Source organism: Bos indicus, chromosome 19 (genome assembly GCF_029378745.1).
Source record: "Bos indicus isolate NIAB-ARS_2022 breed Sahiwal x Tharparkar chromosome 19, NIAB-ARS_B.indTharparkar_mat_pri_1.0, whole genome shotgun sequence".
NCBI lineage: Eukaryota > Metazoa > Chordata > Mammalia > Artiodactyla > Bovidae > Bos > Bos indicus.
The window spans coordinates 31641139-31664638 of NC_091778.1; the positions used below are offsets into that span (position 1 = coordinate 31641139).

Sequence of the window (23500 nt, forward strand, 5' to 3'; positions counted from 1 at the left end):
CAATATACAGCCTTGACGTACTCCTTTCCCAATTTGGAACCAGTCTGTTGTTCCATGGCCAGTTTTAACTGTAGCTTCTTGACCTGCATACAGATTTCTCAGGAGGCAGGTCAAGTGGTCTGTTATTCCCATCTCTTTAGAATTTTCCACAGTTTGTTGTGATCCACACAGTTAAAGGCTTTGGCATAATCAATAAAGCAGAAGTTGATGTTTTTCTAGAACTCTTTCTCTTTTTTAATGATCCAGTGGATGTTGGCAATTTGATCTCTGGTTCCTCTGCCTTTTCTAAATCCAGTTTGAACATCTGGAAGTTCACAGTTCACATACTGTTGTAGCCTGGCTTAGAGAATTTTGAGCATTACTTTGCTCAAAGTAAGCTACCACCTGGGTAGCTTAATGAAATTGATACTGTGTAATTCCATTGTGGGCAGAGGAAATAAACAGCACACATGGGAACCTCACAACAATTCAAACTGCCCAGCCATCTTTTGTAGTGTTGCTGTATATATGCATGTGTGTGTATAAGATATACCCCACAATAGAATATTATGATTTTGTTTTAAACTGTTAAATTTCAGTTATTAGGAATTCATCAATTCTTGTTTTATGATTTAGACTATAGTCTATCTTGGGCTTCCCTGATGGCTCAGACAGTGAAAAGTCTACCTACAATGCGGGAGACTGAGGTTTGATCCCTGGGTTGGGAAGATCCCTTGGAGAAGGGAATTGCTACCCACTCCAGTATTCTTACCTGGAGAATTCTTTGGACAGAGGACTCTGGCAGGCTTCAGTCCATGGGGTCACAGAGAGTCAGACAACTGAAAAAGTAACACTTTCACTTTTCTTCATGGTCTATCTTACTGGATGTTCCTTATGCAATGGACAATATGTTTATTCTTTAAATGTTGGGTGTAGTGTTCTATAAACTATCAGCTAGTTCAAAGTGGTCGATAGTATTGTTCAGATCATCTGTGTGACTCCTCAGGTTTTTTCTCTGTTTGTTCTACCAATTACTGAAGCTAGAATGAATAATGAATGGGCAAAGAGTCGGACATGACTGAAGTGACCTATCACAGCACACAGCACACGTGGGAACCTGGCATCAATTTAAACTGCCCAGCCATCTTTTGTAGTGTTGCTGTGTATGTGCATGTGTGTGTATAAGATATACCCTACAATAGAATATTATGATTTTGTGTTTTAAAAACTTTTGGGGAAAATCTTTATAGTGTTTTGTATTTACCCACATAGTCACCATTTCCAGGCTTGTTTTCCACTTCTGCAGAATTGAGTTAACACCTATGGTCATTTCTCTTGGGCTCAAAGAACTTCCTTTAGTATTTCTTGCAGTTCAGATATGCTGATGACACGATCTCTCAGTTTTTGTTTATCTGAAAGTGTCCTTCTTTCACCTTTGTTTTTCAAGAAGAGTTTCACTGAATATAATATTCTGTGTAGACAGTTCTATTTTCCTTTCGGAAGTCATTTCATAATCTTCTATCCTTCAAACTTTATGAGGAGAAGCCAGCAAAATGTGTATCTTTGTCCCTTTATATGTAATGTATTGCTTTTCTCAGGTTACTTTCAATAGATTCTAAATGGATTTTTTTAAAATAAATTCTTTGTGTTTTTTTCATTTAACCATGATGTGCAGAAATAAGTTTTCTTTGTATTCAGGCTGCTTGAAGTTTGTGATATTTTTATCTGTTTTTCACCAAGTTTGACAAGTTTTTAATCAAATTATAACATTCTCATCTACTAATTCCAACATCTATTTTATTTTCTGAGTCTTTTTTAATGTGAAAGAAGTTTATTTTTTTCTCATAAAATAAGTCTAAGAAATAAACATCCCAGGATTGGTATGACAGTTATTTTCTAAGTCTGTTTTTACTGATTATTTTCTCTCTTGGTTAAATGTCACATTTTCCTGCTTCTCAGCATGTCTAGTAATTTTTTATTATGTTCTAGACATGTTGGATGCCACTTTGTAATCTGGGTGTTATATTTCCCTTAAAGAATTGGTGGTTTTGTTTCAGTAGGCAGTTAGCTCACTAGTGGTCAGCTTGATCCTGTTGAAGCCTTATTTTAAGCTTCCTTGGGGAGAATCTAAAGAAGCCTTACTCTAGAATAGAGCTCTAATCCTAAAGCATTGCATTTCTGGGGTCTCAACTGAAGTCCTGGGTTATCTGTTATCTTTTCATTATTTCTGATAAAACACTAACATTTTCCGGCACTATATGACCTTCACAAACCCATTCAACTTAGAGTCTCCAGTAACTGTTCTCTGCCTAGCCTTGCAGAATCTTGCCCTAAATACATACAGCTTAATGCTCAGTCAGAGACCCAAGAGGACTCAGCAGCCTCAGCAAATCCCAATTTCTGTCTTTTTCTGTCCAGCAGGAAGGGTGCTCTAATTGACATCCACTTCTCTATGCCATGCTTTGGAAAGTGCCTCCAGGTAGAAAGTCAAGTGGTTGTGAGGCTCACCTTGAATTTTCCTTTCTCTTAGAGATCATATCCCAATACTATTATCCAGTTACCCAAATAATTATTTCTTGTATCCAGTTCTATAGTTGTTTGTAGCAGAAGGTAAAGTCTGATCTCATTCTTCTGTCTTAGCTAGTATCAGAAACTTGAGCTATTTCTTCCTGGTTTGTAGAAAATTCCAACATGTTTGCTCCTTGTACCATAGTAGACTTGATGTAGGAAGGTACAGTTAGCCATCTTGATATGGTGACATATCAAGATATAGAACAGCTCTACAAGGCAGTTATAACAACTATGAGTTTTTAACTGTAGAAGCAAACAGACGTGAGCATGTTAGTAAGACCTAAGAACAAGCCTGCATTGTCACTGTGCTGTCATTTGCAGATGATGGACTCCCACTAAATCTTTAAACTTCTTAGGAAGCAAAGGGGTAGGTAATGCATTTTAGAAAATTTTAGAGTTTTGACATTTAAAAGCAGAAAAATGAGATTTACAATCTGGCAGTGTTTCCTAAAGGGGTAAGTGTGAGTCACCTAGAAAATTTACTTTTGCAAAGTGGTAGCCACTTTCTTTGAAGATATAAGATAAATGGAAAGTTGCTGTAAAAAAGGCTGAATAATGAAAATGATGGTGAGTAAATGGGACACCTAGACTTGCCATACTGCCAGGTCGGAGACTGTACCATGTAAAAAGAAGGAGAGAGAGCCTGTGTGTTTGTTTCTGTGTGTGCGTTTTCCAAGTCAGTATGATAAAAGTTTTTACTTAAATGCCAACAATACTCTCCAACTCATTTCTCTTTCTATTTATTTTATTGAAGTATGATTGATTTACAATGTGGTAGTTTCTGCTTACAGCAGGGTGATTCAGTTATATGTACACATTCTGTTTCATACTCTTTTCCATTATGGTTTATTACAGGATACTGAGTAAGTTCCCTGTGCTGTACAGTGGGACCTGTTGCTCATCCATCCTGTATGTGATAGTTTGCACCTGCTAACCCTGAACTCCGATTCATCCTTCCCCCACCCACTGCCCCTTGGCACACACACATATCTCTTCTCTGTGTCTGTGAGTCTGTTTCTGTTTGGTAGATAAGTTCGTTTGTGTCATGTTTTAGGTTCCACATATAAGTGATGTCATATGGTATTTGTCTTTCTCTTTCTGACTTATTTCACTTAGTATGATAATCTCTAGGCTCATCCATGTTGCTGCAAATGGCATGATTTCATTCTTTTTTATGACTGAGTAGTATTCCATTATAAATATGCACCACATCTTCTTTATCTATTCATCTATCAATGGACATGTAGGTTGCTTCCTGTCTTGGCTATTGTGAATAGTGGTGCTATGAACATCGAGGTGCCTGGATCATTTCGAATTAGAGCTTTGTCTGGATATATATCCAGGGGTGGGATTCACTCCAGTTTATTTCTCCTTAGAAAGAAATATTTCTCCTTTTCTAGGAAATGCTTTACTTGCTTGAACCTAGATTTCTTATGTCTTGAACTGTAATGCTCTTTACCTTTAGTATTCATTCTTCTGCCCACCCTGCCTTCTGCTCTGATGCAGTTTCCTCTGCAATGTCAGTCAGCATCTATGAGGCACGCGCTGTATCCGTCAGCATCCCTCCTGAGAAGCTGGCCTGACCCCATCCTCCTTTCTCAGGGAGAGGTTGCAACATCGTATTTCCATCATGGATTAACTTTGTGTTCCTTTCAAGCAAGGGTTACACGCATTAGATAGGAATGGATCTGATACACATATACAGGCATCTCTCATTTCATTGTGCTTAGCTTTATTGTGCTTCACAGATACTGCATTTTTTTTTTCAATTGATGGTTTATTGCAACCTTGCAATGAGAAAAGTCTAGCCACGCAATTTTTCTCTTGTCAAATTTTTGGCAATTCTTACAATATTTCAAACTTTTTCATTATCATCATACTTTGTATCTGTGATCTTAGATACTATTGTGAAAAGATAATGATTTCCTGAAGGCTCAGGTGATAGGTAGCATTTTTTAGCAATAAAGTATTTTTAATTAAGATATGAATATTCTTTTTGTAGACATAATATTGCACACTTAATAGAGTAAAGTATAGTGTAAACATAACTGGGAAACCAAAAACTTTGTGTGACTGACTTTATTGCAATATTGGCTTTATTACAGTGGACTGGAGCCAAACCTGCAGTATAGCCAAGGTCTGCCTATAATAGAAGACTCTTCACAACAGGGCAGTTTTTCTCTGTGTGTTGTCCTCATTCCCATTCATGATGATAAGAGCAGTCCTTGCATATTATTAAACATGGTTTATATCTGCTCTTCTTTGTTTTGTAGGAAAACCTGGGTCTTTTTTCAGCAGATTCAACTTCTGATATCTGGAAAACGTATGTTAACTACATTGATGATATGTTGCTGGATGGATTCTTTCTTGCCATTGAGTGTTCCCTCAAGTACCTCCTGGAAAATACTGGTATTTAGTGGCTTATGGATGTGGGTTATTACTGGGAAGATAACAGCCATAGCATCTGTTGAGTTACAGTGAAGTGCCATTGAGTGCTCGGTGACTTTTCCCAAAAGGTGTGAACACTTTGTGAAGTGTACACAGTAAAATAGAAAAGGCATTGTGTCTCTGTAATTGTTCAAAGGTAAAACACTTCTCCCTCTCCAAAACCCAGATGACAAACCAGGCTCTAACACAGTGAAACCCGTAGCCAGGGTGAAAACACAAAAGCCGATTTACTCTAGGGAACTCCCTGGAAGTCAGTAGCTAACACTTTGCACTTCCAGCGTTGGGGGGCATGGGCTTGATCCCTGGTTGGGGAACTGAGACCCACACACCTTATGGCATGGCCAAAATAAATAAATAAATTTCATGGTTTAAGCCAAATGTACTCTATCTCCGTGGCCTTTTGAGAACACAGGGAGTTTGTAGCAGCTGGCTTATGTAGAAGAAACAGATGTTTTTCTGTGTAAAAAAAAAGAGAGACAAGAAGCTGGGGATGAGATAGCTTTCAGAAGGGAAAGGTATATTAAGGAGGCAGCGGGCATTCTTTGAAGCTGTTAAAAGATAGCTAAGGGCTTCAAATTTATGGTTGATACACAGGGCCAAAGATTTTATAGTAAAGGCTAACCTTGGTTAGTAAATGATGGGATGGAAAGGGGAGAAGAGTTCAAAAATAAAGTTGAATTAAACCTTTCACATTCTGGTAGATTCTGACATGCTCAGCAAGACTGAAGGAAGAGGTGAGGATGAGGCTAGATGAGAGCTTAAGGCACTGAGTAGAACCCAAGTTAAATGCAGAGTTAGAATAGGTGGGCTGAGACCAGATCTGGGTATCCAGCCCCTGTAAGAAGCTGATGATGCAGAGAGGAGCAAGGCCAGCGCTGGGGTAACTCCACCCTATGGTCCTGGTAGGCGAAGTGACTGAGGTCAGAGGCAAGGTCTCTGCTTTCACAGTATAAGGAGACACAGAAGCAGGAAATGGGCTCAGGCCTAGTCAACAAGGTGGGAGATCACCTTCTAGAACCTCGGGCAGTGAACACAGGTGCCGAGACTGGGGAGCTGGTTCCTAGGGACCAGTGCCAATGGTGCTCATCTTAGTGAACTGACCCAACCTCGTCTGATAGTGGAGCTCGGAGACTCGCCACTCAGCTCTCCTCTAGAAGTTCTAGGAAGATGCTGCAGCCACACTTGAGTGCAGGCACTGCACGGGGGACTTGCCCCGGCTCAGTGTCTGTCCAGCCTTCCGGATCTGGGCTGTCTGATGTGTCACGTGTCCTCCTCTCATGGGAAGGAGAGCAAGGGAGCAAGAGGGTGAGGACAGGGGATGGTAGCCAAAGTCATCTTCCCTCCGTGGAAGTAGGAGGAAGGGAACCCACGCCCTCCACAATGTATCGGCAGTTAAGGGGCAGGAGCTGGCCTTAGGAGCCACCTGAGGTATGGTTGAAATGAAAAGGCGCTGGTTATCAAGGGGAGGTGAAGGAGCCTGAAGAGAACGGCCTCTAAGAGGAAAGCCACCGTGACCCTTCACCATAGCCCAGCTGGACAACTTCAGTCACCTGGTCCACCTTACTGTCTCCACCTCTCACACTTGGCCAAACCAGTACCATTTCCATGGCTTGGTCTGGCTTCCCAGCCACCTCTCAGAATCCAGACCTTGCCTGAGTTAACTGCTACCCACTCCGTCTGGAAACATTCTTCCTCTTCTCAACTCTTAAAGAGATTCACTTGTGCCAAGGATGTGGAACCACCAGGCCATCCAGTTTGCACGGTAATTGTGTTGGTATTGCATCTGACATAGGGATTATGGTTTCCTGTGGAGTTTCCCAGGTGGTGCTAGTGGTCAAGAACCCGCTTGCCAAGCAGGAGACGTAACAGATGCGAGTTCAATCCCTGGATCAGGAAGATCCCCTGGAGGAGGGCGTGGCAACCCACTCCGGTATTCTTGCCTGGAGAATCCCGTAGACAGAGCAGCCTGGTGGGCTACAGTTCATAGGGTGACAAAGAGATACAGCTGAAGTGACTCAGCACACACAGGCCTCGCCTTCTGCAAAGGTCCAAACTCTGTGGACTGTATTTCTCTCTAAATAGATCTACTTCTTGAGAAGAGGGAGGCTCATGAGGGAGGGGAGATATAATTATATATAATTTATATATATATATATAATTATGACTGATTTGTGTTGTTGTACGGCAGAAGCCAACACAGCATTGTAAAATGATTATCCTCCAATTAAAAAATTAAAGAAATAAATCCACTTCTTACCTAAAATATATATGTATAAGAAAATAAGTGGTTATTAATAAGAGTCTAAGCATTTATCTTGTAATTGGAACATCTTATTCCATATTATATTTTGATTTAAATTTAGCAAGGCAGTTTAGTCTAGCAAGTAATCAGGAATTTGTTAATTATTTATACTGTTTTTAAAAATTTTATCACTACAGGACTACAGAATTAAAACAAGTCCTATTTTTACAGAAAAGGAGCAGATGGGGAGGGATTGTGACTGCCCTTTTTTTCCAAGCCTACACGACCTTGGACAAGCACACCCTTGTTCCCCTAGTGGCTGCCGATGGAGTTGCCTGGTTTGTGCTCAGGATGATGTCCGCCGCTTCCAAGAAACTGGCTTTGCAAAACCAACACCTTCTCAACCAGAGGCCGTATTGCCCCACGGGAAGCTTTGAGAATGTGGAAGCGTTCTGACTTGGGTTGATCAGTCACAGGACGTGCTCTCTAAGGACAAGGAGAGTAAATGCCCTGCCATGCTCTGATGCCGGAGCTCCAGTATTTTAGCCACCTGATGTGAAGAGCCAACTCATTGGAAAAGACCTTGATGTGGGAAAGATCGAGAGCAGGAGGAGAAGGGGACTACAGAGGATGAGATGGTTGGATGGCATCGTCGACTCAGTGAACATGAATTTGAGCAAACTTCAGGAGACAGTAGAGGACAGGGGAGCCTGGGGTGCTGCAGTCCATGGGGTCACAGAGTGGGACATGACTGAGCAACTGAACAACAGCAGCAGTTCCAGGACAGCCACGCACAGGGAACTGGCCTTCAGAATGCCAGCGGTCAGTCCCCGTGTTGATCAACGCTGCAGGACTGCCACCTTCACCTTTTCTGGGGTTTTAGCAAAGTTTATATTTCTATTTGCTCAGACCGGAACAGCAGCTCTAAAGGAAAGAAACGCTCGGAGTGCTTTCAAATCAGTGTTGCATTTTTGCCACTTACCCACTGTCTCCTGTTTGTTTTCTTTGTATTTCAGAAGGTAAGGCAGGACTCACCCCGATATTTGAAGCCCAGCTGAGCTTAGCCATCCCAGAACTGGTTTTCCGTCCGTCACTGGAGCCTGGCGTGAAGGGCGGCTTCTACGACCTGGTGGAGGGTCTCGTCACCAGCATCTTCAGCATGGCGTCCTTGGTGCCCCGGCTTTCTCCTGAGAGTGGCTCTCCCCACTATCAGGTACTGGCTCTGCGAGCATCTCCCCCGCCCTCCCACCAGCCTGGAGGCCCCTGTGAAATGCTAATGTTACCCATCCACTGCCATCTTGCTCCCCCAGGGGGACTTGGAGGCCAGGGCTGACCTGGCGGGCCTGCGGGCCGAACTGATGGGGCGGGTGCAGGCCATGATGGCCCTCTGTGGCGACTACCGCAGCACCCTCAGCCAGTACTCCTGCCTCTACACGGAGGACCGGAAGGAGGCTCTGGGCCAGTTTCTGTTGTACGGCCGCGTGCTCACAGCCGAGGAGGTGGAAGCCCACGCCGAGGACGGCATCCCAGAGAATCCTCCCCTCCTGCATCAGTTCAGGGCGCAGATCGACTCCTACGAGAAGCTCCATGACGATGTGTGCAAGCTGGAGCCTGTCCGGGTCTTTGACAGCTGGATGAAGATCGATGTGCGGCCCTTTAAAGCATCTCTGCTAAATATAATAAAAAAGTGGAGCCTCATGTTCAAACAGCATCTCGTGGACCATGTCACTCACAGGTAACAGGGTCCTTCTAGCTTTCCTTCCAGCTTCCTGGGCTGTCGGGAACACCATGTTTTCAATCGATTTGACATTTCCCCCCATAGGTTCACTGGTTAAATGAAAAGTTAGAACAGCTAGATGGAGGTTCCAAGCTTTTGGACACCAGCAGTAACTTTAGTCCTGTCCTCTCGTTTGTCCATCAGACCTGGCCTCTTCCTGTTTTGTTTTCTCTCCGGCGCCCAGTGTCCAAAAGGCGCTCAGTACGCAGTAAATACTGTTCGAGACGATAATAGCCGGTCAACCCTCCCTGCGCAACTCTGGCTGCGAAATCTCTTTAAGCCTGAGAAGCAGAGGGTGTCTAATGGGCCTCTTAGATTTTATTTCTCCCATTTACTCCTTGTCTTAGATTATCCAGCTGTGCAGCATGGAAGTCCCTAAACCTACATGCCCCTGATGCATTTTTTTTCCTTATAATTTTATTTATTTATGGCAGTGCTGGGTCTTCATTTCTGTACGGGGTTTTTCTCTAGTTGCAGAGAGTGGGGGCTGCTCTCTGGCTGCATATGAGGGCTTCTCACTGCAGTGGCTTCTCTTGTTGCAGACCATGGGCTCTAGGGTGTGCAGGCGTTAGTAGCTTTGGCTCTGGGGCTTGGTACATCTGGGTGATGAGCTGCTTCACCCCATGCAGGGTGGGGTGGGCACACGGAGAGGGATCCAGCCAGTGATGGTTTAGGTCGAACCCCATCAGAGAGCCCCTGTAATTGCCCAGGTAGACACCATCAGGGTTGAGCATGGGTGTGACCTTGAAGACCAGGTGCTCCCACAGAACATGAGCAATAGAGTGCTGGCTTATGAGGAAGTCAGTGATCCCCTGACAGACAAATGAAGAGGGTGTTTCTCCTGGGTGGACTTGTCCTGTGATGAATACTACCTTCTGCTCCCTCCCAAACATTGTCCTTCTCGGAACTCTGGCTGTGCATCTGACTGGATCTGAAACTCTGCCTGTTCCCCCGTGGACTTGGACCCTCTCCCAACTCCACCAGCCCAGCACTAGACTCTCAAAGCCTACCGCTGGGCCTAAAGGTAGATGAGATAACACTTGCCCTTCAGTGTGGCCTCCAGACTCTTCCACCCCGTTCTCTCTCAAAATCACCATCTCCACTGAGTTCTTCCAGACGGTACTGACTGCCACCTGTCTTGGCTGCAGTCACTGGCCAAGCTCTTAGTCATGCCTCCCCTTCGTTGTCCGGCTCAGTCTCCCTCTCCCATCCTTCTGCTGATAATCATGCTCAGTGACTCAGCATCCACAGGGTGTCTTCATCACACCTGCCTCTTGTTTTCTCGACCTCTCTCTCCAATGCCTTTCCCTCCCCACCCTTCTGTTCTGTGCTGTGCTCTCGGTGGAGTGGAGGGAAAGGTGAGCAAATTCATGCTTCCCCTTCAAACTCTCAGGATGAAGCGTTCTGTCCCCTGACCACCACCTGGTGTCTTTCCAGCTCTCCTACTTGGCAGCGCTGCTGTGCAGAGTTCTTCAGACCCATCAGTTCCCAATCCACTGTTCCCGACACTTGATCAGGACAGCTCAGTGTTTATCACCCGTGCTCCCCAGCCCTGTCCCCACCTTGTAAAACCCCGACTGTCTGAACTCAGCACTCCACGTCTGTACCCGAGCAATTCATCCTGATGAAGGAAAAACACGCCAGTATTCTGACCAATCTCAGGTTAAATTTATGAACATAAACTTCAAGCAAGCCCTGAACATTTTCACGTATGCTTCCTGACTCCTCCAGATGCTTTTTTTTCCTCTCTTGCCTTAAGCCTCAAGTATCTTCTCTGCCCTTTTAGCCTCGCCTCTCATTTCCCTGGAAAATGAGAACCAATCACCAGAGATCTAACTCAGCTTTTCACCAATAAATCTACCAACCTACCTGCATTTGAAGCCGTACGTTCAACTACCTCTTCTTTTACAGTGAATGAGCTGCTTTTCGAACTGTAGCCTCCTCCTTATCTACTTGAAGACTGACCTCCTTAAACACTGCCTTCATTCATTCTCCCCATCATGCAAATATATTGTCTTATCTGGCCTCTTAAAAAAAAAGAAAAGAAGAAAGAAAGGAACACAGTCCCAGGAGTGCTCCGCTATGGCACCCTTTCTGTGCACCCTACTTCACAGCACAGTTCCTCAAAAGGTGTCTCTATACTTGATCCCTGAACTCTTTTTGTCTTCCATCCTCTCTCTTCAAGAAGTTTTATTATAAAATGTAATATACATAAGATTTAGAGAAAAATATTAAATACTCAGATTTTCCTTATCCAGTGAAGAAACAGGACATTAGCTATATTTTAATATTCCCTTATGGAAGGACTTGTACGCATTGCTGTATTTAAAATGGATAACCAGTAAGGACCTACTGTGTAGGAACTCTGCTCAATGTTATGTGGCAGCCTGGATGGGAGGGGAGTTTGAGGAAGAATGGATACATGTATACGTGCAGCTGAGCCCCTTTGTTGTTCACTGAAGCGATCACAGCATTATCAGTTGACTATAGTGTGTGTTAGTCGCTCGGTCGCATCCGACTATTTGTGACCCCATGGACTGTAGCCTGTCAGGCTCCTCTGTCCATGGGATTCTACAGGCAAGAATACTGGAGTGGGTTGCCATTTCCTATGCTCCAATACAAAATTAAAAGTATTAAAAAAAATAAAATATAAGTTTTAAACAGTGTGAAAAATAAAATTCCCTTATGGACTCTTCCCTGATTAAATCCCTCTTCCTCCCTGCCAGTTGTTAGCCCTGCCCTAAATGTAACCTAATTCTTTTTTCATGACACATATATGCATATATATGTATATATATTTGTACACACAGACACACATATATTGAGATTTGCATTTTAAGGCTATAAAAATGAAACAACATTGTATGACTGTATATCTCTCTGTGTCCTGTCTCTCTCACTCAGCCTTGATGCTTGAGATTCATCCATGTTGAGAGCGTAGCAGTGGTTCCTTCATTTTCACTGCTACAGAGTATCGCATCATCTGAATATGCCACAGTTTATGTATCCATGCAGTGGTTGACATGGCTGGTTCAGATGGTTTCATCCCAACAGGATTTCGATGAGTTCTTGTCTACAGATATCGCAGTGTACTCAAGCCAACATCCCTCTAGGGTGTGTGCCTGAGAGTGGAATTGCCGGATCAGTGCGTGTGATGCCCGCTGTCTACCAGGTGCCTCAGCCATGTGTGAAGGTGCCTGCAGCCCCACACCCTTGGCACCTTTTGATACAAACTATTTAGTGCTGGCCCTTCTGGTGGGAGCTTAGTGGTATCTCATAGTGATAAATATCTTACATTACTCTATGAATAAAGTAGCTCATCTTTCTGTGTTTTGGGATGAGTCATTATGTTTCCTCTTTGGTTATTCATAGCCCTTGACCATTTTTTATTGGACTATATCTTTTCCTTTTTTATATTGGAAGTAACACATATTTTAATTCTTTGGTAGTTGTATATATTGCAGATTTAGTCTCCCATTTTGCAGCCTGTCTTCCCTCTGCATTTATGGTATATTTTGATGAAGGGTTCATTTTTATGTAACCAGATGTGTTCATCTCTTCCCATGTTGTCGTCTTTTCTCTTGTTAAATCAACCCTTTCTTGTCCTGAGATCCTAGTGATACTCTCCTGTGCTGCTGCTGCTGCTAAGTCGCTTCAGTCGTGTCTGACTCTGTGCAACCCCATAGACGGCAGCTCACCAGGCTCCCCAGCCCCTGGGATTCTCCAGGCAAGAACACTGGAGTGGGTTGCCATTTCCTTCTCCAATGCATGAAAGTGAAAGTGAAGTCACTCAGACTCTTCGCAACCCTATGGACTACAGCCTACCAGGCTCCTCTGTCCATGGGATTTTCCAGGCAAGAGTACTGGAGTGGGGGTGCATCGCCTTCTCCGATACTCTCCTATATCCTTACCTAAAAGTTTTACTTTTTGTGTTAAGTAGCTCTTTGTCTGTCCCTGCCTTAATATGAAACTGTCCTAATTATCATAGCTCTGTAATAAATCTTAGCTTCTCAGGTGGCTCAGTGGCAAAGAATCTGCCTGCCAATGCAGGAGATTCGGGTTTGATCCCTGGGTCAGGAAGATCCCCTGGAGAAGGAAATGGTAACCCACTCCAGTATTCTTGACTGGGAAATCCCATGGATGGAGGAGCCTGGAAGGCTATAGTCCATGGGGTGGAAAAGAGTCAGATACCACTTAGCGACTGAACTACAACAATAAATCTAGACATCTGGCAGTGGAGTCCCCACCTTTTTCAGTTTCATTAGGGATGTCTCAACTTGGCCCTTACTATTTTACATACATTAAAAATCAGTTTGTAGAAGAAAAGATTCCATTGAGATTTCGATTATATTTGCTGTGACTGTAGATCATTTTGAGTAGAATTTTCTTCTTTATAGTACTGAGTATTCCTAAGAACATATTATCTCACCATTTATCTTCTTTAATGTCTCTCAATGAAATTTTATAATCATTACCTTTAAAAGTATTTTCACATCTTAAGATTTATTCCTTAATATTTTATTTTTTGTTTCCTAGTATAAATCATATTTTCCACAGAAATGAATTGATTTTTGTATATTGATTTTGTATCAAGCAGCTCTACTAAGTAGCTTGTTAATTCTAATAATTTATCTGTGTACTCTTTGGGATTTGCCATGTACATAATCATCATCTACAAATTTATGGAAATTTTATTTTTTCCTTCCCTTTTGTTTTTAATGTATTTATCACTATTTATCTGATCACCCTGATTAGGATTGTCAGTATAATATCGGATCAAGTGATAATAAGTCCTTGTCTTGTTCCTGTTCTTAAAGGGGATGCTTTCAACATTTCATTACATGGTATAATATTCTGTGAGGTTTTTTTTATGGATTCTCTTTATCTGATTAAAGATGTAAACTTCTAGTCCTAATTTGTTAAGAGGATTTAGCATAAATGGTTGTAACATTTTCTCGAGTGCCTTTTCTAACTCCATTAACATAATTCTGGTTTTTTTCCCCTCAGTATGTTAAAGTTGTGAATATATTTTTTGGTTTCTAATACTGAACCAATCTATCGTTACTAAGATAAGCCAAACACAACATATTGTCTTTTTCAATATATCCATTGGTTGGTTTTGTTTGCAGATATTTTATATAGCACTGACATGTCTGTGTTTGCTGAAACTGGCTTTCAGTTTTTCCTTTCTATATTGTCTTTGATCTTGCTCCATGGTTTTGCTAGCTTCCTAAAATGTGTTAGGAAGTAATCCTTCTTGTTTATTCTCTGTAAGAGTTGGTGTAAGATTGAAATTCGCTAATCCTTGAAAGTTTGATTTAAATCTCCTAGTGAACCATCTGGCTTGGTGTTTTCTTTGTGGCAGGATTGTTACCTGTGATTTTTCTAATGTTTATAGAAATATTAAGTTCTATTCCTAAGTCATATTTTTCTAGGGTTGTATCCATTTCATGTAAATCTTCATATTATTGTCATGAAATTTGTATTATTCTCTTACCTGTTTATGTATTAGGGATGCTCCTCTTTAGATTTCTATTCATTTCTATTGTGCTTTCTGGCTTCTTAATTAATCTTCCAAGTGATTTACAAAGAGTTACCTAATGAACCCATTGCTCTTACTTACTACAATTTGATTTTTATTTTGATAAGTTTTTCTTATGTGTTTATTATTTCCTTCTACTTTCTTTGGGTTTATTTTCTGTCCTTTGACTAACTTAAGATGTGTGCTTTGCTTATTCATCTTGAGTCTTCATCTTTTTTCATGTAACACTTAAAGTTATAAATTCCCTTCTAAGTACAATTTTATCTACATCTCACAGGTCTTAGTATGTAGATTTTCTTTATAATAAAGCTCTAAACATTTTTAATATCCATTAAGATGTGCTTATACTTTTTTAATCTTAAAACATGGATTCTTTTAGTTACATTTCTGTTATTAATTTCTAACAATTTCATTGCAGTCAGATAAAGTGATATACTTAATAGAAAGCTTCTGAAATTTGTTGAATTTGGTCAGTTTTTATCAATATTCTGTGTACATTTTAAAAGAATATGTATTCTAGAACTGTTGGGTGTAATGTTCCGTGCATACTTATTGGATCAAACTTGTTCTCTTCAAATCCACTACAAACTCACTGCCATTTTTTTGGTCTGGTTAATTTATCAATTACTGAGATAACTGTTAAAAATCTCCACTTTGATGGTAGAGTGTCAACTGCTTGTACTTCTGCCTCTTTGTGTCTCATTTATTTTATGTTATATGATCATACAGAGCTTGACTTTTTTATCTTCCTGGAAAATTGAATATTTTTAGTCACACATTAAAAATCTTTTATCACTAGCTATATTTCTTGTGTTAAAGTGTGTTTTGTCTTGGGTATTAATAAAACGAAACCAGTTTCCTTTGAATGACATTTGCCTGGTGTCTCTTACCTTACCCTCTGGCTTTCGATCTTTCTGTGCCTTTGTATTAGAGGAGATCTTCATAATTGGCATGGAACTGAATGTTTTATCTACCTTAATATCTTTCTTTTAACTGGAGGGTTTTCCTCATTAGTGTCTATTATGCTGTATTTAAATTCATTTGTACCATTTTATTGTGAGCTTTTGTTCTTTTTATTTTTCTTTCTTGCCTGCTTTTGGATTGAAATTTTTTTCATGTTTTCTTTTCTTTTTCCTTTTTTCCTATTCCATTTTCCCCCTTCTGCTAATTTGGATGTTGTGCTATCTAAGTCTTCTGTTCCAATAGTTAACCATAGCTATTCGTAAAAACATTCTTAAAAGAAATAAACTAATCAGTACCGTTACTCTTTTCACAACCAATACAAGGACTTCAGAATAGCTTGATCTCTCCTGTTTATCCATCAAATTATATCCTATAATTCTAGGTAATTTCAGTTGTACTCCATTACTTATCTAAATTCCACAAATTATACTTTATTTTTATACACTCACTGTTTATTTAAAAATTTACCAACATCTTTGCTCATTCCATCTTCCTACATTACTGACTTGCTCTCTGAAGTACAGCCATCAGAAGGCTCATTAAAAGGTTCTTTTGGTGAAACTCTCATTCTTTCTTTGTCTGAAAATGCATGTATTTTGCCTTCATTCTTTAAAAAAAAATCAATTTGTGGGAGAGAGAATTCTAGGATAACATATTTTCTGTAAATTTATTGAAAATATTATTCCATTGTGTCCTGGGTTCATTTTTGGTCTTGCATGGTCAGCCACCAGCCTAGACTTTTTTTTTTTAAGTAAAATTCTGTCTTTGCTCTTCAGCTAATTTAAATATTTTCTTTTTCATTTTTGGTAATCTGCAGTTTCATACTGAAGTACTTATGCAGGGTTTTTAAAAAATATTAATTTCACCTTGAGTTGGTTGGGCTTCCTTGGTATTATATTCGGTGTCTTTCATTAATTCTAGGAAATTCTCAGTCAGGATCTCCTCAAAGATTGCTTCTTGCCCATTCTCTCTATTAATATCCGTTTGGCCTTCTTATTGCACTTTTAAATATCCCCCATGTCTTTGAACAATTTTCAAAGTTTTCATTTTTTTTTTGTCTTTCTTCACTGCAGTTGAATAACTTCTCCACTTTTTTCAAACAGCAGTCCGATTCTCTCTTTTAGTTTTGTCTGAATCTCCTGTTTAATCCATTCATTGAGCTTTAAATTTTCATTATACTTACCGGTTTAGATCTTATATTGGTTATTTTGCAGTTTTGCTTACTCATTTTAATACCCTCTCATTCTTTGCTCAAATTCATTTTTAAAAATTATTCATTTTTCAAGTTTCAGAATACATTTACTAGATTCGTGGTAAGGAGTCTACCTGCCAATGCAGGAGATGCAAGAGACATGGGTTTGATCCCTGGGTTGAAAAGATACCCTGGAGTAGGAAATGGCAACCCACTTCAGTATTCTTGCCTGGAGAAACCCCATGGCCAGAGGAGACTAGTGGGCTCCAGTCAATAGGGTCGCAAGGAGTCAGTCTATGACTTATTGATTAAACAACAACAAGATCTTAAGATAACTTTTGATTTGTCAATGAATAATGGTTTGTTTCTTCTTGCCAAAGATCAGAGTTAACATAAAAGCCTATGTAAAATTATGTGCTTCTTTCTCCTGTAATTGTCCACTAACATAACATGATGTGATCATTTTTGCATTGCTAGAACACATATTAAAAGCTTCTCTTCATGAAATAATGCCATCATAGGCCATAATTTTCATGTTATCTGCTTCAGTAAGTTTTGTCACTTCTTGAATCCATCAATCAATACGAAGGTCCACATGTTATCTCAGATTCTGGGCATATTTGAAAAGCCACTGAAATTGTTTCCATTCCTGACCCTGAGACAATGCTGAATTTATGCTTGAACTTAAAAGGCAGGTTGGGGCTGGGGTAAGGGTATGGTGACCTGTGGAGAATGTAAGAGTTTATCTAGGCTTCTGAAGGGCAATTCCTAAAGAAATCATTTCTGTACTGACTGATACATTATGCTTAAAAGGAAGAAATTGTTTTTCTTGGTCAATCTAGAATAGATACTGAGAAATAGCAGGAAAAGCACTTGTTCCTGGTACGTGGGTGAGAAACAATAAAGCAATCACCTAAATAAGAACTCTTTTGTCCTTTGACATATCAAATGTCACTATTTATATTATGCACCCGAATTGCAATATCTAAAATCTTCAGAGGTTTAATACGGCCGTTTCTGCTGGTTCCCACTCATGGTGACCTCTTTCCTTGGGCATAATGTAGCTTTCAGTTATAAAATCATGTTCCTTGGAGCTTTGTCCTTTGAGGACTGGATTCTTGCTTCATTCCTCCAGAAAGGATGTTCGTTTTTTAATTAAATCATGAGTCCCATCTAACTTTCACAATAACCAGTGAGAAAGAAGTGATCTTTCTAATCTTACAGATAAAGAATCTGAGGCTCAGAGATATTAAATGACTTGGCCACACATCTAGTAAGTGTCAAAATCAAACCCAAGTATGTATGATCCTATAGGCCATACTATTTATTTTCCACTTTTTAAAAAATAATTTCAGATTCACAAAATAATTTGTAATACATTCGCTGTGAGATTATTTCACTTTGAAATGATTTCACTCTGAAATAATTTCAGACTTACCAAAAAAGCTGTAAAAGCAGTACAAAGACTTCTTTTTTACCTTCACTCTACTTTCCAAAGATGTTACCTCGGTAACATTCAAGGTAACCATAGTATAGTCATTAACACTAGGAAGTTAGTATTGATGTAGAAGGTGTAACTAGTTTGCAGTTATTCGCATTTCACCAGTTGTCGCAATAATTCTCCTTGTCTCCTGCGTCTCCTCCATCATGGAAGGCTCAGTCTTTGTCCTCTGTGACCTTGACACAACTGAAGAGGGTTGTATCTCATCATCAGGCTATGGAGAGCTTTCCATAATAATAGCTATTATGTTGGGGAAATATAAATTCTTTTGAGGAGTGGAAGGGGAATGGCCGCTCACATTCTGTTTGTTCTCCGTAGCTTGGCCGACCTTGAAGCATTTATTAAAAACCGCGAGAATGGCTTGCTCAAGAAAGTCGAAAAAGGAGATTTCCAAGGACTGGTTGAGATCATGGGGCACCTGATGGCTCTTAAAGAACGACAGAGCAGCACCGATGATATGTTTGAGCCTTTAAAGCAAACGATTGAATTGCTGAAGACCTATGGACAAGAATTGCCGGAAACAGTGTTTGAGCAGCTGGAGGTCAGTGCAAAGTCTATGTTTTCTAATAAAGGAAATAGAGGGAAAGTATGGGGGTTTCAAAGTGAGATGAACACGGTGAAGTCAATGAAAAACAGGGCTTATGAGAACTCAAGATCCATGTTTTGGAAGTAAATGTGTACCACTTTCTTAACACTCACTAAATATGAAACACTTTAACACTGGAGAAATATGCGAAAACTGATGTGGATGAAGTGTGTGTGGTCTTTTTCCAGAGTTAGGGATGAGCCAAATTTTGATTCAGAGAGGGGGAAAAAAAGGAGGTTTGAGGAATGTTATGATGATCTAAGAGGAAATGTGGGGCATCCAAGAAAATAACCAGGCACTGCTGGAAAATACAGAAGAGGGTAAGGCTTCCTGAGGCTTCCTGGGTGACTCAGGAGTAAAGGATCTGCCTGCAGTGCAGGAGATGCAGGTTCACTCCCTGGGTCAGGAAGATCCCCTGGAGGAGGAAATGGCAACTCCCTCCCCCTCCAGTATTCTTGCCTGGAAAAGCCCGTGGAAATAGGAGCCTAGTGGGCTGTAGTCCATGGGCTCTCAAAGAGGCAGACATGACTCGGCAACTAAACAACGACAACTAAGTTTACTGAGGAGAAGTCGAGAGCGAGGAGGATTGTGCTGGGTCAGAAGCAGGTGACCGTCGGGAGAGCGGGCAGCCGGGGAGCCCCGTCAAGGAAGGGGGCCGTTGTAGACAATGGCAAACAGTACTACCACGTTTGTGGGCCAGAGACTAAGATGTCTGAACGTGTCCAGCCTCGGGTCTGACCACGCCAGGTCTCCTTGGCAGGAGCTGCCCGAGAAGTGGAACAACATTAAAAAGACGGCGGTTACCGTGAGGCAGCAGGTGGCCCCCCTGCAGGCAAATGAAGTGACCCTCCTGCGCCAGCGGTGCACGGCCTTCGAGGCGGAGCAGCAGGCCTTCTGGGAGCGATTCCGTAGAGAAGCGCCCTTCAGGTATGGACCCAGGTCGCCACCACGGCCCCCTGTCCTGGAAACGCAGCAGCATCTTAAGTCACGGGTGACCTCCCCATGGAGCCTGTGTATTTTCTTAACAGAAGACTGGTTACTCTTCCTCCCTCCCGTTTAGGTCCGCTGGTTAGACCCGGTGCTCCTGTTTACAGAGTCCTGTTGTGGCCCGTGTGGGATGAACAAAGGCTGTACAAATACTTAAAAAAATATATCTAGAAGCTTCTATGTCTCCAGGTCTATAAAGGGATTGTGTGTGGTAAAATTACTCATCTTTTACTAAACTGTTAGTATTCTGATTTCTCCCAGACTCCTATTCACTGAGGGAATTTGAAAATAATTTGGGGGGACTTACGTAGTGGTCCAGTGGTTAAGACTCCACATTTTCAATGCAAGAGGGGTGGGTTCAATCTGTGATCAGGGAATTAAGATCCCACATGCTGCACAGTGTGGCCAAAAAAAAAAAAAAAAAGAATTTAAAAATAATTTTGGAAGGCATTTCAGTAGCCTAACGGCAGGATGCAAGGTGACAGATTTACTTTAAGGTGTCCTTTCTCTGCTTAGCAGTTAGTGCTCAGACTGCCCCCTGCTGTGGTCAGGGATCTTTACATAAACAAAGAAGGGGTGGGGTAGACACCGCAACACCATTCACCATTCACGTGGGCCCGCGTGCACACACACAGTCCTTCTTTCAGGGGCTCCCTCCCCTTGTAGGGAAGCCTACGGGGTCTGCTCCTGGTCTGCTGCTCAGCGTCAGACGCTCCAGCCAGGGGCCAGTTCTGGTGGCCCTGTGTCTACTGACAGGCTAGCTGAAGCGGACCCTCTCCCCTCAGTCCAACTCCAGAGTTTGCTTTCTGTTTCCCCAGCTGGGCTTCCTGCTGCATCTCCTCTCTGTAGTTTTGTGTAGACATGCCTGGAAGTCTCCAGACTGAAACACGCCATGTGTAAGGAACCAGGAAGCTTTTTATTTTCAGGTTACTTACAGAAATATGACCTTAGGTGATACATGCTAAAGTGACCAATGAAGCAAGGAAAGAAAATCCCACAACTTTATCAGGAGTTAAGGCGACATAATGGTTAAGCACACGGACCCTGGATTTAGCAAGCCCTCTTAGCAAGCCCACTACTCACTTGCTGCATCAGGGAAGTCACTTACTCCAGGGCTGTCACTCCGTGCTGTGTGTCGTCATCTGTAAAGTGGGGGTATTAATAGTATCCACCTCGGAAGGCTGTTGATAGGATTAAGTAACACATCTTCACAAGCTTTTAGCACAAGACCCAGCACCCTGGTAACCAGCCATCTTGGTTTACCTGGCCCTGTTTTTGGTTTTGGCACCAAAAGTCATACATCTAGGGAAGCCCCTCTGTGTCAGGCAGACTGAGACCCTTGGTCATCCTACCTGGCACACAGTAAGGGCCTAACTCTTTTTATTATTCATCATCAAACATATATGAAGCAGCTGGTCTCCAAAGCATACTTGGGGCTAGACAGAATGAGATGAGTGTGTCAAGAGACAGGGAAAGGGACTTCTCTGGCGGTCCAGTGGTTAAGACTCCATGCTTCCAGTGCAGGGAGCATGGGTTTGATCCCTGGTCAGGGGACTAAGATCCCACATGCTTTGCAGCCAAAAAATTTTTTAAATTAAAAAAAAAAATGAAGTACAGAACTTGAAAAGCCTCATACAGATTTATTTTTAAAAAAGAAGACAAGAGAAAGGAAAAATGCATAAACTGTATTTAGGCTAAATGTACAACATACCACTCTAAAGCATTAAAACCACCTGGGAGATTTTAAAACTTCCACTGTCCAGCCTCTCCTGCAGACCAACTAAATCAGACACTGGGGATTAGACCGGGCATCAGTAGTTTTTAATGTTCCCTAGGTGACTCTGATGTGCAGCCAAGTTAGAGACAGCCACCCTAAGGGAAGAAACTGGGCCCCTTTTAAGCAATCACACCAGGGCGCATAACTCCAGATGACTCTGCATCCCTTTAGATTCACAGCAGTCCACAACCTTTTTGGCACCGGGGACTGATTTCTTGGAAGACAGTTTTTCCGCAGACCGGAGCTGGGGAGAATGGTTTCGGGATGGTTCAAGCACATTACCTGTATTACTTTATTTCCAATCTAATGCCATCAGTGACCTGATAAGAGGTACTAGTCCCCAGTCCGGATGTTGGGGACCCCTGCTTTTAGAATAAGCACCTTGGGAGCTATGCCCTTGTTCCGAAGAAGCATCTATTGTGCAAAAACATTTGTGGAACTCCTTTGGGGACTATTCCTTCCAATTCTGAAGCACATCCCTTTGACTCTCCTTTGGATGTGCAATTGAGCACAGGATCAAAGCTGGTAAGGCAGGCGGGATGTGAAGCTGGGTATTTCTGGGCAGTGCTGACAGTATCCACACTAGGGCAGCAGCCGTGAAGGTAATGACACTGATATCTTTACATCATCTGTCTCTTTTTTAAAAAATTTCAAGAAAGGAATTCCAAATATGTGTGGTGAGATATCTTTCCAAACAGGCTCCCAAGACTGCCTGAACAGAGCAGCACTCTTTTTGCTGCTGTGTTTCTGTGTGTCTGTCGGAAACCTTGATCTCCCCTTCCTAGTTATATCACACTTGTGTATTGATCAGCTCTTGTTTTTTTTTAATGTGATAGCTGCTTTGGTTTTTCTTTCTTTGCATTTGTATCTGTCTGCTGGCTATGAGGATATTACTACCCTTAACCGAGTCTTTCAAATTCACATTTTTTTTTAAATTGGAGGACAGTTGTGTTACAATATTGTGTTGGCTTCTGCCATACAACAGCATGAATCAGCCCCAAGTACACATATGGCCCCTTCCTCCTGAACCTTCCCCCACCCCCAACCCCATCCTACCCTCTAGATTGTCACAGAGCACTGAGTTGAGCTCCGGGTGCTGTACAGCAGCTCCCCACTGGCTATCTATATTATACATGGTGATGTATGTACGTCAGTGCTACTCTCTCAGGTCATCCCACCCTCTCCTTCCCCTGCTGTGTCCAAAGTCTGTTCTGTATGTCTGCATCCCTACTCCTGCCCTGCCAATAGGTTAGTGAGTACCATTTTTTCTAGATTCCGTTTATATGTGTTAATATACAAAATTTGTTTTTCTCTTTCTGACTTCCATCACTCTGTATAACAGACTCTAGGTTTATCCACCTCACTAGAATTGATTCAAATACATTCATTTTTATGGCTCAGTAATATTCCATTATATATCTGTGTGTATATATATATGCCACAATATCTTTATCCATTCATCTGCTGATGGACATCTAGGTTGCTTCCATGTCCTGGCTATTGTAAATGGTGCTGCTATGAATATTGGGATACATGTGTCTTTTTTAATTATGGTCGTTTGTTTTTCTGGTATTGAGCTGCATAAGCTGCTTGTATACCAAATTCACATCTGTTAATTTAACATGCAGATGAATCTTTGCAAGAGACTTCTTTGAAAAGAACTGCTCAGAGCAGTGCAGAAAGTCAAACATGACTGCAATCTTGATGTATTCCTCTTCTTGTCAAGAAGACTATCAAGACTAGAGCAGAATCATGGATTTATTACTGAGGGCAATCTTTGTGGGTGTCAACACATGGGTTTACTTCTTAAGTTTCGTGTGCACGAATGTGTGTGTTTAAAGTGTTTTAGATGTGTGTGGCAAATGAGTTCTGGTTCCTTTGCCTTCAGATCACTCACAAAATTCTAAAATGCATCTTGCTGAAGGCAGGTCTCAC

At 41.6% G+C, this 23500-nt stretch overlaps 1 protein-coding gene across 7 annotated transcripts in view; it reads left to right on the forward strand.

Moving 5' to 3' along the window:
- DNAH9 (dynein axonemal heavy chain 9) overlaps positions 1 to 23500 on the forward strand; it is a 285075-nt gene that overhangs the window by 50182 nt on the left and 211393 nt on the right. For 6 of the 7 annotated variants that reach the window (XM_070773106.1, XM_070773107.1, XM_070773102.1 and 3 more), the window contains exons 15-19: positions 4824 to 4959; positions 8257 to 8453; positions 8551 to 8975; positions 18534 to 18756; positions 19562 to 19728. In XM_070773106.1, coding sequence (XP_070629207.1) covers positions 4824 to 4959; positions 8257 to 8453; positions 8551 to 8975; positions 18534 to 18756; positions 19562 to 19728 — 1148 coding nt within the window. The remainder of the gene's footprint in view (positions 1 to 4823; positions 4960 to 8256; positions 8454 to 8550; positions 8976 to 18533; positions 18757 to 19561; positions 19729 to 23500) is intronic. The other variant, XM_070773103.1, reaches the window with a different exon arrangement.